Source organism: Phasianus colchicus, chromosome 1 (assembly GCF_987193195.1).
Source record: "Phasianus colchicus chromosome 1, bPhaCol1.hap1.1, whole genome shotgun sequence".
NCBI lineage: Eukaryota > Metazoa > Chordata > Aves > Galliformes > Phasianidae > Phasianus > Phasianus colchicus.
The window spans coordinates 167,790,538-167,804,821 of record NC_143436.1 but is presented as its reverse complement, the minus strand read 5'-3'; the positions used below and the strand labels follow the sequence as shown (position 1 = coordinate 167,804,821).

Here is a 14,284-nt window from a genome sequence, read left to right as displayed (position 1 = left end):
GGTAATGTGACTTGGATAACAGGTGGGGGAATACGGAAATCAATCTGTCATCAGATAAATATGCACTTGCAGTGATTGCTGCTGCCCAAGTGGATTGCGAGACCACATACCACTAGAACTGCTGCAGAGGTGGGAGCATGTACTGAAGAAGGCTCCTGTAGTAGGGTGCACTAAAGCCAGCTGAGCCACACACACAGAGCAGTTCTGGTCACAGCAGCAGAAGGCTGTAAAGCCAACTGGCATTCACCAAGTTTGAATGATGGAGTCTGAAGATACCGTACTCAGTTTAAAGCTGGAGATGTTGAGCCTTCTGCTAACAGCCAGCATCTCCTGGTGATGTAGCACTACTCTTGCCATGATTCATGAGAGTAGTCAGTCTTGTCTAAAATATCAAGGATATGGGCTCAGCTAGGATAACAAAACAGGCAACATTCAGCATCTCTCTTTCTTTCAGTGCACTGTAGACCAACATCCCCTCCTAGAAATCTAAGTAGTGCAACCAATGTTAGTTTTGTCCTAAAGATTTGTGTGAGACCTAACCATCCCTGGGTGATACCCAATTCTTTGGTATTAGGTAAACTCACGTTATGCATATTATTGCATGTCTCCAAGAAAGTTCAGCTGGCAAAGCCTCTTGGTTTTGGGCACGTCACTGCATCAGGAAAAGGTTGCAACCCTACTTTAATGGTTCCTGGAAGACCAAGATTCATAATTTTCACTGAGCTACAGAGCATGGAGACAAAAGACATAAAGGCATAGGCAACGTGGCTATAGAGCAAGTGGATGGACAGGACAAATAGCCCATCTGTGCATTTACTCTCCAGCTGTCTGCATTTAACTTTTCTATGGCTAGTGACAGTGGAAGGGGACAGGCACTTTCTCAGTGAAGAAATTCATGTGAAAAGCTGGAAGCACAAAGTCTGGAGCTGTTGGTGCAGTCATAATTTCCAACAAGAAGTGTACAGTTCAATAGTCATAAGGTTCCACAAGGTCTTCCTATCCTGTGTGCATTTGTGTGTGTGTATGTGGCGACTACACAGCCCATAAACCTCCTCTCCAACTCCAGCTTTATCCTCTAGGCTCCAATTGCTTTAGGTTAGTGATGTACTTACCAGTGCCAGCAGGCACATTAGCCACTGAGCTCTGTTGTTGGAGACTGAGCACATGGTGGTGGTACAGTGTTTCCCTCATAGTCCTGCTGTCATTAAGTTTCATGGTGCTGTAGAGATAACACTTCTGCCTTCTTTGCTTCAGATCCTGTCAGAGAAAGGCAGCACACTGCAATCTGTGAACAGTAGGACCAAATTTGCATCTGATTCAAAAGTAATTTCACATGGCTTTGAATGGTATTTTTCTTTCTTTTTTTTTTTTTTCTTCTTTCACTGTTCTCTTGCAGTGGGATTTTATTAAATGAAGCAGAGAATAAAAACAAGAAAGAAAAGTACAGAGTAAAGCATGTATTGGAACACTTTTAACCATTTAAAAATCACTAAGAGCATGTTTCCATGACACAACCCTGGTTAGAGGTCCCCTTTGTTACCTCCAAAATGATGGGCACTTTGGGGCAGCAGATGGCAGCAGGCCAAAAGATAGCAGCTCCATTCACAGTGTATAGTCATGTCAGCATCGCTCATCACTGGCTGGGGACTACAAGTCCAAGAATGAGGACAGGAGGAAGAAGGCTGTAAAGTGTTTTTTTTGCCAGGTTTTGTTGATCTCAGTAAAGCTAGTAAAGCTGAGTATTCCTTAAATTCAGTTGTTGACTTCTACAAGCATGAACAGTAATGACTGAGGCTTACAGTAGTTGGGAACGCTAGCTTGGGAAGCATGCACAGATTTATAAATATTCTGTTAGTCTTGAACACTGAGCAGAGACAGCAAAGATGGAAAAGGAGGAGAGGGAGATTGAATTATGCCAATAAAACCCTCCAGCTGGAAAACCCCAAGGAATGTATACAGATTGCTTGGAGTCGGAAATGAGTTAATTAAAAGATATAGCAGAAGTAATGAGATAAGATAATGAAGGGATGAGTTCATCTCATTTTTTGCATATGAAAAAAAAAATAGGCAAGTAGGTGAAGGAGAAAAGGAGGACTTTTAGAAGGGGAAGGGATCAGCGTGTATCTACTCCATTCCAGCAGCAAGGCCCTGCTAGACCTGAGGAATCACAATGACACCAAGAGATGCCCACTGGAGGTCTTCCTGACCACATCCACTACTTAGGCCAAAGGACCAAAAAGTACACAGTTCTCCCATTTACAATGAATTCAAATCTCCACTTCCATCTTCTGCCCTTTCTCTCAGTCTCACACTCAAATTTTCAGCTGAGTTGAGACTGACGGCTCTGCAGCCAACAGAGAAATGCAGTTTTGCCCAAACTGGGAAATAGAGAGAGAAAGAGAGTTGACCAGGCCACACAGTTAACTGGGGAAGTGAGCCAGCGATCTGAGTGATGGCTGTTGTGGGTTTGACCTGCCAACCCAAAGCATCCATCTGTGACTGGCCATCTGCGTTTGATCCTGCAAGCACAGAGCACTTTATTTTCCTCAGATCTGTTGTTCTTTTGCCCCCTCTTCCCTTTGTGTTTGCCTATGACTGGCAACAAATGGGGAAAGCAGAACGTCAGAAATAATAGTGGCCTCTTGTTTGATGATGCTGTTTGACCAGGTGGAAATATCTATCCACCAGCATGTAGGATTACTTCATACAATCATAGAATGGCTTAGGATAGAAGGGACCTTAAACATCATTGAGCTACAACCCCCCTGATGTGGCAGTTGCCACCCAGTGGCTGGCTGCCCAGGGCCCCATCCAACCTGACCTTTCAGTTTTCAGCCTACAAACCAGGGAAAACTGACCTTGTTGTGAAGTGTGATGTGTCTTACTATTCTTTTTTATTTGGTGTAATCCAGCCATCACATGACTGAACTTTGGAAAGACTTCCTTACTGCGGATGACTGATGGTAGTCAAGGATGGTAGTACAGTCTCTGGAACTGACACCACAAGTCAATTCCACATTCATCTGATATCAAATAACAGCAAAGTCCTAATAACAGCCTAACATCTTTCAACTCATATATTTTCTCATAATCAACACAAGGGTCATGTAAATGGTCAAAACGAGAAGATGTCTCTATTTCAGATTGAAGTAAAAACTGATAGGGATGGAAGGAGGTGGGAAAAAACTGTTAAAGAGAAAAAGGTGGTGAAATGCCTGTCCCTCCTTAAAATGAGACAGAGAAGAAAACAGGACCATATACACCAGGAACAGGGGCAGATCATCTGGGAAAAGAAGAACACAAACTTGCTAAAACTAGCACTGTGAAAATGCTTTATCCTAGGAGTTACAGACTGGAACCCCTTAAAAACCACCATAGGACAGACTCAGTTCTTAATTCCTTCCGATTCTCTAATTTTGTGGTACTGAGTTGAAAAGAATCATATTTTACACCCTAAAGGAAGCTTACAACAGTTTTCAGAGAATACACTAATTTCAATCCAACTAACAATCACAGACACAGATCCTGTCATCCTTATTTATTTACACCACCTTTCCCATGGGAAACTGAAGTATGGGAAAGCACCAGCTCCTTGTAACAGCATCTGGCAGGATATGGTAGGACATAGTGCAAATACAGTGAGAGATGACAGAAAGGTCTCTGAGGGCAGAGGTAGCTTTCTTACTCGAACAAACAGACAAAGCTGCTTGCTTTGAGCTTTGGACCATCAAATTCTGACATCTCAAATTGTATTAAACCATCTTGTTTGGAAACAAAAAGGGCAATACGGACATAGAGATCACTGCAGAAGAGAGCAGGAAGCTGCATTTTTTGAGGAGGAATATAAAGAAACGGGAAGACACGGAAGGCTGGAAAGGCAGAGAGGAAAGCTGAGTCCATTTAACCTAGGTGATCCTACATGATTTCAGCCCAGTGTGCATTCAGAGCTTCTTGTGACACTTAGATCACATACTGCCCACAGAGAAATGCTCTGATGAGCATTTCTCCCCTATTTCTTTGTTAGTGAAACTCCTGCTAATGAGACATTACTGCTTAATGTACAAAGCCTGCTGTGTTTGACTACACAGCCACCGGAGTTGGTAGCATTAAATTCACAGTGCTGTGCTTTGAGTTACCTTGCAGAATGAAAGACTTGATATATAAAGCAAACTCTATTCATTTTTGACTCACCCTTCACTTTTCCACAGGAGAAAATATTAATATTAAATTTCATTTCCCCCCAGGAACAGTATCATTTCCATTCTGCTGACACATATCTTAGCAACACAGGAGAAGGGGGAGAGAAAAGGGGAGTAGGGGAAGATAGAAAGTGTGACAGAGAGCTCTGGGAACTGATCTAAGTGTTTTGCACAATCTCAGCCGTTGCATTGCTGTTTCGGTTGACCACATCTTTGCTGTTTTGCAATGCAACTGACTGCTCTGACTCTCCCTGTGAAACTCCTGCTTAGCCTTCAAAACTATCTCTGCGTGGATTCATGGGGCTGCTGAGAGCTAGACTGCAAATGAGTAGCATCATGCATCCTAACATCGGCCAGTGGTTTTGGGAAACAGAACATATCCATGCTACAAGAACCAGACAGCAAAGAAGGTATCTTGATAAAGGCAGAAAGATTCCAGCTAAGTCCTATGAAAATTCTTATTAATTCAAGCAAACCAGCTTCATCTTTGAATGATGAAGCTAAAGTGAGAAGTTTCAGATAAGTCTTAATGCAATGGTCAACTGGTTTTCATCAGGGGTTGTGGGATTTAAAGTCTGGTGAAGATCTTGAAAATCTAAAAAACACATTTTTAGGTGTGACCTTTGAATTCCTATAACCTTGGACTAGATAACATTTAAGAGTTTCTTCCAACTCAAAGGATTTTATGTTTCTGTACAAATTTAGCACAGATATACTAGCAAATGAACAAACAGGATACTAACTTTCCAATAAGTAAGATATTCATAGAAACCAAATGTTAACTTCACAACCTGAAACCTTATTACTGATAATTTCCTTGAGTCAAGAGAATGGCATATAAAGCATGGCTTACATATCTGCATGAACTTTTGGAATACAGCTGTTCATGAGGACTATTTGTCAAAAAGATCCAGCAAACAGTACAAGGTAATGAATGTCTGGGGCATGATCACAGTTAATTCATTTATTATTTAAGGACAAAACAAAAAAGGTGATGAAATCTATCAGCATTTTTAGGAGTTATGCATAAAGCTGTAGCGAAGAGACTACTGTTTTATATAAATAACTTATATAATATTTAATATTTTATGGAGAGAGTGGATATAAAAATCTGGTCACTTATTTCCTCTCATACCATAGGATTAGCACAATCCTCATCTAAAACTGCTCATCACCAAAGAGAGAGAATATATATTACATTGTATTCCTAGCAAGATGAAGCAGCTTTCTGAAGTCAACTGCAGTTTTGCAGTCAGTACATAAATAAATTCACCTAAAAAAGTGTTTCCCAATGTGTTTTTTGATCTCATTCTCTTGAGAGAATTTCTTGAGATACCTACCGTACTGAGTGACAGGGCTGAGTGGGCTTCCAACAGAGCATTCCAAGAAGCTCTGGGCTCTTGGATCTTGGTGTTTGTGGAGCAAACTCATGAAAACCGACCACATCACTCACCCTCAGAAAGACCTGGATTCCTGATTGTGGTGTCCGTGGAGAATGTCCTCATCAAAATGTATTCCACATCTGACGAAGAGTGAAGAGCAATTTTAAGGAATGGATTTTTCTGGGCCTAGCAGTGGTAGGCCTGTGTTTGTGTAGAGGAAGAATGGAGGTCATTTCAACCTCTTTACTAAATATTTGGATTTTATGTAAGTGCATCAGTGCAAATGTGTACTATGCGTCAGGGCTTTTTTTCAGGGGAAGATATTTGTTGTATATGAGGATGTTTGAACTGGATTAAAGAAATGGGTAGGAGCCTATGTAAATTTAATAGAGCTTGAAAAGCTTCTCAGCGTCGTACCATAAAATATTGTTTTACCAGCAGAACTCAATACCGGCCTTATGTAAAAATACTCCCGCAGGGATAGTTCATGCAAAGTCCCCGTTAGGTATTGCCCTGCAGCCAACACAGGGATGAACAGGTACCTGTTCACAACAGAACACAAACAGAGCACATGCACACAATTGCTTAAGTGATACTTCCATTCACACACCTGTCTAGCCACAGAAAACATGTTTACGCACTGGCTAATGATGCCAGGGCTGATTGCCCTGGTTTTGTCCAGTGATGATATTTCCATAGAAGCCTCTCAGCCCCTCATTGAGTGGGGCAGAGCCCCACTGCCTCTGGTGCTGAGATAGAAATTTGCCCTGCGGACCCATGTGACTTCTCACTTAATTGCCCAGATTAAGGGTGTGTTTCAGATTAAGGCCCTAATACACACAGACGTTTCAATCAATGTACACAAAGTATGGCGAGAACCAGATCCCACCCACCCATGTTTGAGGGAAAACACTCCCACAGCAAAAGCTGTTGGGGATAATACTGGAGGTGGTTTCATTTACCAGAGCAAAGAACCATGCTAGCAAAAGTTGTCATAATATAAATACCTCAAGGATGAAGATTTCTCCCCTAAAGAGAAGAGGAGGAAGGAATTAAAGGGAAGAAGAACACACATCCATAAACTGGTATCTTCTTTTTACCATTTTTTCTTAGAACCACCCCAACTTATTAGCAAAGGTGGTGGGTTTTAATACTCATTTAACATTTTTAATATCTCTGCATAGCTGTTTTGTATCTCTATGTTTGTATATGTATGCTCATGTAAGTTTACAAATATGCATGTGTGTTCATAAGACTGGTGTACGTTATATGAAAATATATTTATACATACCTGCCACGTTCTGTTTTACAGAGGTATCATTCTCATATGTTATCTATTCCTTACACCTTCTCTATCTCTCTAGCACTACGGATGTAACTTTTCCATGCAAAAGGTGTGATTTCAATTTCGCAATAGGCATGCTTTCAATCTTCTTTACTCAACTGTCAATCCAGAGCCACCACAACAATTGAAATGAAATCATGCTAGGAGTTTTTTATAGCATAGTGAAGGTCAAAATATGTGCAAACTGGGACTATCTTTGATTTGCTCTGTGTAGGAGTTACTAACCAAGTGATTTGTGTTAACTCAATCTGAGGTCCATCAAAATCTCTCTCTTTCTCATAGCAGTGGCATTTCAGGTCTATTCTTTTTTTTGTCCATAGCACTGAATGAATGAAGTTCAAGCTTCTGCTGCTGCTTCCAGCCCTGCATCAATTCTGTCCTTATTTGTTGCATCCTTGCTTGTATACATTGCAGTAACTCTGGAGGTTTTTTTAATTCTGCCAAAGCAACTGTGTGACACCTTCCCTACAAGTTATCCCTGACAAATGCTGTTTTACTTTCTGTTCATTCTCCTGCACTCTGTTCATACGCTTCAGAGCTGATTTACTAAAACAAAAAATGTAAAAATTGGTTTAAAAAAACCAAAAAAGTAAGGAGAGAAAATGGATAATTATCTCTTCATGTGTGCGCTAAAGCAAATGAGAAACAGGACAATTTGGAAAGAGAAAATCTATGCTGAAAAAGGGGGGGGAAATCTAACAAAAAACAAAATTCTGATTGGTGAGCTGAACAACATTCTGAAGTGATGCAGAAGTAATGACTTTGCTGTAAATGGTATAAGCAGAGCAGCAGGAAAGGTATTACCAGAGTAGGCAGAAAGAAGTAAGGGTAAGGTGGATTGAGAGGGAGAATTTCCAACAGGAAGGAGTCAGAAGACTTATAGAATCACAGACTTATAGAATGGTTTGGGTCAGAAGGGACCTTAAAGTCCATCCAGTTTCAGCCCCCCTGCTGTAGGCATAAGCAGGACTGCCACCCACCAACTCAAGCTGCCAAGGCCTCATCCAACCTGGCCTGGAACGCCTCCACGGATGGAGCATCCACAACTTCTCTGGGCAGTCTGCTTCACCACCCTTGGACTAAAAAAATTTCTCCTAGTATTTAATCTAAATCTCCCCTCTTTTAGTTTAAAACCATTCTCCCTTATCCTATCGCTATCAGAATCTGAAAAAAAGTCTTTCCTGATTATAAACTCCCTTTAAATACTGAAAGGCCACAATGAGGTGTCCTCAGAACCTTCGGCTCTCTGGGCTGAACAGCCCCATCTTTCTCATCTCATATAAAAGATGTTTCAGTCAATTTTTTGTCACTGTGGCTATTTGCTAGACTCACTCTATTACACTTGTGTTTATCTTGTACTGGAGAGCCGAGCACTAGAACTAAGCAGAAAAGAATTATTACTTTCCCTCAATCTGTTGGTTATCTTTTTTCTAATGCAACCTAGGAAGCTATTGTCCTTGGTTTTTAAAGTGCATGGCTGTCTCATGGTCAGCTTGTTGCCCACCGGCTCCTTCTTTGAAGAGCTGCTTTCCAGTCAGTTGGCTCCCAGCCTGTACTGGTGCCTGGGGTTAGTCCTCACCAGTGACAGGACCTGGTATTTGCATTGCTGAACTCCACGAGCTTCCTGTTTACCCATTTCTCCAGTCTGTTGAGATCCCTCTGAAGGACAGCACAACCATTTGACATGTCAACTACTCCTACTAGTTTTAAATCATCTGTGAATTTGCGGATGGTACACTGTGTTCCATCACAGAGGGCACTAACAAAAATCTTGGCAAGTACTGGCAGCAGTACTGACCCCAGGGACACACACTGCAGGTCACTTGCTGAACTTTTTGTCACTGGCCACAATGCTACAGGCCCTGCAGTTCTCAGTCCACCTCATGTGCATGCTCTCCCCAGTGCAGTGAAATACATTTCTGCAAGTCTCTTTCATAGGATGGCAGATCTCTCCTGTTCCCAGCTTCCAACAGTGTTTAAGTACCACACTGACCACCTTCTGCTCTTTACAGGTCACAGGCAGAAGGATCACAAGGTCTCCTGACAATGACCCATCTGTTTCTTTTTCTCCTTTTTGGAGCCTTAGCTCTCTCCAGCTCAGAAGGTGAGTTTAACATGATTCAGTTATATGTCTGACATTGTAAAAAATATACATATATATATACATAAAACCTGTCTCCTTGCTTCAACTTTTTGCCTCTGTTGCCAGAACAGGCTTACTTCACAGTCATTAAGGCTGAAGATCTGAGGTATTTTTCTAAATGTAAAATGAGTTTAATGTCATCTCGACCTTTTCAAAAAAGCACTGAGGAAAAACAGAAGTTAGAGACACTGCATGTGACCTTGCCACAGGGCAAGCTTCTCTCTTGCAAAGCTATGCAAACTGTCATTAGTTCCTGTGATTTATCTGTCCAGACCAGGTTCTGTGGTTTATCTGACCCTCTCACTCAAACCCAAGCTCTTTCCATGGCAGGGATTCCTTGCACAGAGATGGGTTAGTTTGAAGGTTACAGAGAATGCCAAGAGAAGGTGGAGACTTCCCCTCTGTGTTGCTGAAGTTCTACACAATGAGCAATGTATGACTGCTAGCCAAATCATAACCAAGTTGTGCGATCACCTTGGCTTGGCTAAGCTTTGGTGGCATGACACTATATCAGGGCAGAAGACATGCCCACTGTTTTGTGTCCTGTTCTGTCTCAGAGGAGAAAGGCTGCAACATGCTAGATATTCTGAGAAGGCATGAGCAGCACCTTAGCCAGTATCACTGCCTGGGATGGCCAGAAATCCAAAAGCACTCAGAATGCTGAAACAGTAATGCTGTGAATCTCCTTTCAGGAAGCAGAAAAGAGGGCATGGGAGGAAAATATTTATCATACCTTCCTCCTTTTTTTTTTTTTTTTCTTTTTTTTTTCTTTTTTATTCTGTCTGGACTAGTGCCAAGCACATCTGTCCAAAGAGAGGAGAAATGTGGTTTCCACAAGATGAAACTTTGAATGTAGTTTCTAAGGAGACCTGCTCTGTAATTGTAAAGGAAATTACAAGCTGTGGTTTGGGGAGAGAAATCAATGATATTTTGTGAGTTGAACCCAACTCTGCTGACTACTTACCAATAAGGAAACTGGAAAGAAATCAATTCCAAGAACTTTCAACAAAATCCATCTTAATTCAGGTCTGACAGATGTATTTTGTTCTTCTCCAAAGCAGTGTGATGAACCAGCCTGAAATCCCTATTACTTTTGCAGAGATAGGCTCTCTCCAGCAAAGAGAGACTAATATACTACAATTCAAGGCAGGCAAGCCACATGACTCTTGGGAATCCACAGAGTCTTGCACACCTTTCAGAGCTGGCCTGCTGAACCTGCTGCTTTGTTTCCAGGGGACAGATCCACAAATGTGATGCATTGCACCACACAGTGAAAAAGATTGCTAAAGTACTGCTGCACCCGCTGGACCCTGTAACGACAATAGCAAGTTAATTCTGCTTATAACCTGAATGGCATCTGAATCCTAAATTAGTGCTCTTCGTATATTGATGTTTTACATTTCTTATTAAAAAAAAAAAAAAAAAGGAAAAAAAATGTCTGGATGCCCTTCATTTTGTAGTTTCACTTTACTGGATGTCCCTGTGAGATGTTGAACACGGCTTAGTTGATTCAAGAGGTTATAAGGAAATACTACTTTCTTTTCTGGAAAGATGAGTGAGAGTTCTGAGTTTATTCCGTGTTTCTTTCAGGTGCTGGCAATTCCACAGGCAAACATCGCAATGCTCGGTTCTTGTTTGACATTTTTGACAAACCTAAGCCTGAACATAACATAATTCCTAGCCCATCTCAACAAGACTCATCTGCAAAGCAGATCTGCCGAAGTCGATGCCAGAAAGGCTGGATTAATTATAAAGGCCACTGTTACATGCTTATTCAAGAGAGAATGACATGGTTGGAAGCTGAGGTATTGGGTCGCTCAAAACGGGAGTGTTTATCATTTCTTCTCTGCTTCCCACAGTTATTTTTTGTACCTAACTCTTTTTTCCTACCTTTCTGCTACTTCTGTCATGTACCAGTGTTGACCGAAAGTACCTGATATTCGTATCAGTGTCCAGATGAGATTGGTTGTACTCTGCTTCACAAAATAACAGACTTCTACAATTAACTACCTCCTGCTTGAAACATAGACCTGGAGTTGCTATTTCTCCTCTCTTTCTGTATCCCTTTTGAGTTTTTTGAGCTTGGGGTCTTTTTTCCTTATGCTTTAAAATGAAGTATTTATAATAATAGAATGATAAAGGTTGGAAAAGACCTCTAATATTTAGTCCAACCATCCACTTACCACCGACACTGCCCACTAAACCATGTCCCTCAATGCCATGTCTACACATTTCTTGAAGATCTCCAGGGATGGTGACTCCACACTTCCCTGGACAGTCTGGGAATAAATACACCAGTGAAGAGAAGATGAGGGGATTCTTGGGGATCGTAAGAGGATTGTAAGAGGACACCAAACTTACGAGTTATAGTTGAGATGTTTCTTCCCCTGCATCTCTTGTGGCACACAGCTTCATACCTCCTGGTTGGCCTTTGACTGATTCATCAAACCCCTTTTTCACTTTGTGATACTTCCTAAAAGACATTCTGACTTCATTTTGCTGCCTGCTCAGATGAAATCAAGTGAACCCTATAATTTGAAGCCCTGTGCCTGATGCTGTATCTTTGAAAACTAAAAAAAAACATTTCCATAAAAGTTTAGCTTGGCATGCCATAATTCCTCTTAAGCCCTGTATACAAGAGTGTATGAAATTTAAATGCCTCAAGAGGAGAGTTTTCCCCTGAGCCTAAACGCCTGCTACAGTGCTCTTGCTTCAAGGTGCACAGAAAAGTATCCTTCTTTATCAAATGCAATTCAAGCTTTTTGAGTTGAGTTTAGAGAAACTCAAGAATGCAGCAGTGTTCCTGCCTACTCCATTTCCCATCTGGCTGAGGACATGAGGAAGAAATAGAGGAAGTAAATAGAATCCATTTGGACCAGCTACTCCAAAATTTCCATTTCTTCTCATTAGTCTTTTTGCATTTATTTTCATAGTGCAGTGCACTTTGCCTGAGTTTAGCTATCAAAAATATGGAGGTACATATGCTGTGTTGCTCAGTAAACTCTGTCCAGTGACAGCCACTTCGTCCTATCTCCCTTCAGTTTCTTTCTTGCAGTTTGGAGACACCTCCTGACTGTACAGAAAACCCATAAAACTGGTTGCACTACAGACACTACTCACTTGGTCATTTACTTTCACTGAGCATCTCTCCTCTCTGTTCCTCTCTTTTTCTATCTTTGATTTCTCATATTTGAAACTGCAAACTTTCAATGGATTTCCCTGTCATTTCACATTTCCACTCCTCTTAGATTTCCATTTCTTGGACTTTCTCTTATTACCTGTCCCTTTCCATCTCCTAATCATTCATTCTACATTTTTTCTTTGCCCACTTCTTATTCAGAAAGGTTGTTATGACAAAACTGTAGCTATTTTATATTTTCCATGTTTAACTCTTTCTACTGTACAGAAAACATGTTCGGCTAAAAGTGCAGGAGGTCACCTAACCAGCATCACCAGTGAAGAACAGAATGAATTCCTTCGTAAACTTTCTCAGGGACAACAGAATACCCAGTTCTGGACAGGGGGAACTTACCAAAAGGCAAGTATGCCAGGACCAGAAATGAAAATGAACATCAGTTAAAAGAACTTTAGGACTCAACTGATAAATTTATTATTTTAAAAAATGCTTTTGTTTTCAAGTGGAGATCTTCCCTTTGTTGCCATAGAAAATAATTTCAGTATCATCAAAACTAAAAGAAGTATTAAATACTCCTGTTATATTCTTTCAATGATTTTGGAAGATGGGAAAACATGTTGAAGGGATAAACTCTCATTAACATCATATTCCAATTAAATTCCACCTGAAGAAGGAGAGCTGAGGTGCAAATCTCAAAGAAGAAGATGGATGGTGGGTAATAATTTCTCTACTTAATCTCAGTTTAGCAGAATACCGGGTCAGTAGACTCAACTTGGTTCTATAAATGGATGTATTCATTCAGATTCTTATAATGAATTTGTTCAGAATGTCCTCCCACCAATATTCCAGCCAATGAATCTACCAGCACTTTCGCTGATATGATGAATTTATAATTAGCATTTTAGAATGGTAAAAGCAAGTGAATTTCAGATTTGTAAGTGCCTTTTAGAAGTAGAAACTCAATTCTGTAAGTTTCAGCATGTAACAGGGTGCATGAGTGACCCGTGTGTCCATCCCGAGTGTCTCAAAATCTGAATGTCACCTACCTGCAATGAATTACTCATGAGTGCTATTGTCTGTTCTGAATAACAAATATATTCAAGAAAATTACAATTTATTTGAGGACAATTCACGAACAGAGTATGAGGTGAAATTAATCTAACACGGAATTAAAAATGAATTATTCATGCTGTTCTACAGAACAGTGATATCCCCACAAGCAATAACTCTTTCAACAACCATAAGGAGGAAAGTCTCCACTCAGTCCTTTTTCCATATCAGTAAATATGTAACTGTACCAAATAACTTACAGAATTTAAAAGCAACCTGAATTCCCATTAGATTTCTGAAGGTTTTATTTTTTGTCTACAGGGTTCATTGTTGAGATGGAGTGATGGATCTCTGATAACCTTTGTCCAGAGGCCTCTGTCATCCATTTTCCATGCTGTTGGAGGACTAATTAACAGCTTGTTTAACATAAAACTTTGCCTGATGGTCAATATTGGAGGTAAGGAAAACCTGAGATGATTTATGATTCCTGTAGTTTACTTTGATCTTGAATTTCTGACATTTCAATGGGATAACTTTTTCCAGGATAAGAAAGAAAACACCATCTTATTAAAATGTTGCACAAACCTGCAATGTATGTACTATGAAAACACAAATTAAAACAAAATGAGATTTCCAGAGACTAAGCTGAGATTGCATGATTTCATGTCAGCACTGAAATGGTTCTCTATCACAACTGATTTTCCTTTGTGATCGCCCTTTGTCTGTTTCCAGGAGGGGCTCAATGGGACAGCTCCCCCTGCAGCCAGAGGCTACCATTCATCTGCACTTACAGACCAACTCTGGTCCACCCTTAACCTATCACTGAACCACTGATGAAACCTGACTGGCTGCAACGGTACTTGGAATTGAGTTCACCTGAAATACATTAGTGCAGAAAAATCTTTTGCATGGAAAAATCAAAGTCTTATCCTAAAAAGGAAGAGGTGTTATAGCAAGTGACATTTCTGTTCTGTTTGCATTATTGTGGTGATGTTCCTGCAGACTATCTTTATAATGATCTTATAAAAA

At 40.6% G+C, this 14,284-nt stretch overlaps 1 protein-coding gene across 2 annotated transcripts; it reads left to right on the top strand.

Moving 5' to 3' along the window:
- The first annotated feature begins 8,882 nt into the window (after positions 1-8,882).
- LOC116244094 (snaclec bitiscetin subunit beta-like) lies at positions 8,883-14,070 on the top strand. 2 transcript variants are annotated; one of them, XM_090149100.1, is made up of 5 exons: positions 8,883-9,030; positions 10,765-10,874; positions 12,476-12,607; positions 13,577-13,712; positions 13,988-14,070. In XM_090149100.1, exons 1-5 carry the CDS (start codon positions 8,973-8,975, stop codon positions 14,068-14,070), a joined length of 519 nt encoding a protein of 172 aa, XP_090005226.1. In that variant the 5' UTR covers positions 8,883-8,972. The 2 variants fall into 2 exon arrangements, with proteins under 2 accessions (XP_090005226.1, XP_031471468.2); XM_031615608.2 differs by having other exon boundaries at positions 10,660-10,874.
- The last annotated feature ends 214 nt before the right edge of the window (positions 14,071-14,284 follow it).

Coding starts and splice junctions, on each gene's coding strand:
- LOC116244094 (XM_031615608.2), top strand. CDS start 8,973: ATGACCCATCTGTTTCTTTTTCTCCTTTTTGGAGCCTTAGCTCTCTCC. Junction 10,875..12,475: donor TGACATGGTTGGAAGCTGAG/GTATTGGGTCGC, acceptor TCTACTGTACAG/AAAACATGTTCGGCTAAAAG. Junction 13,713..13,987: donor CCTGATGGTCAATATTGGAG/GTAAGGAAAACC, acceptor GTCTGTTTCCAG/GAGGGGCTCAATGGGACAGC.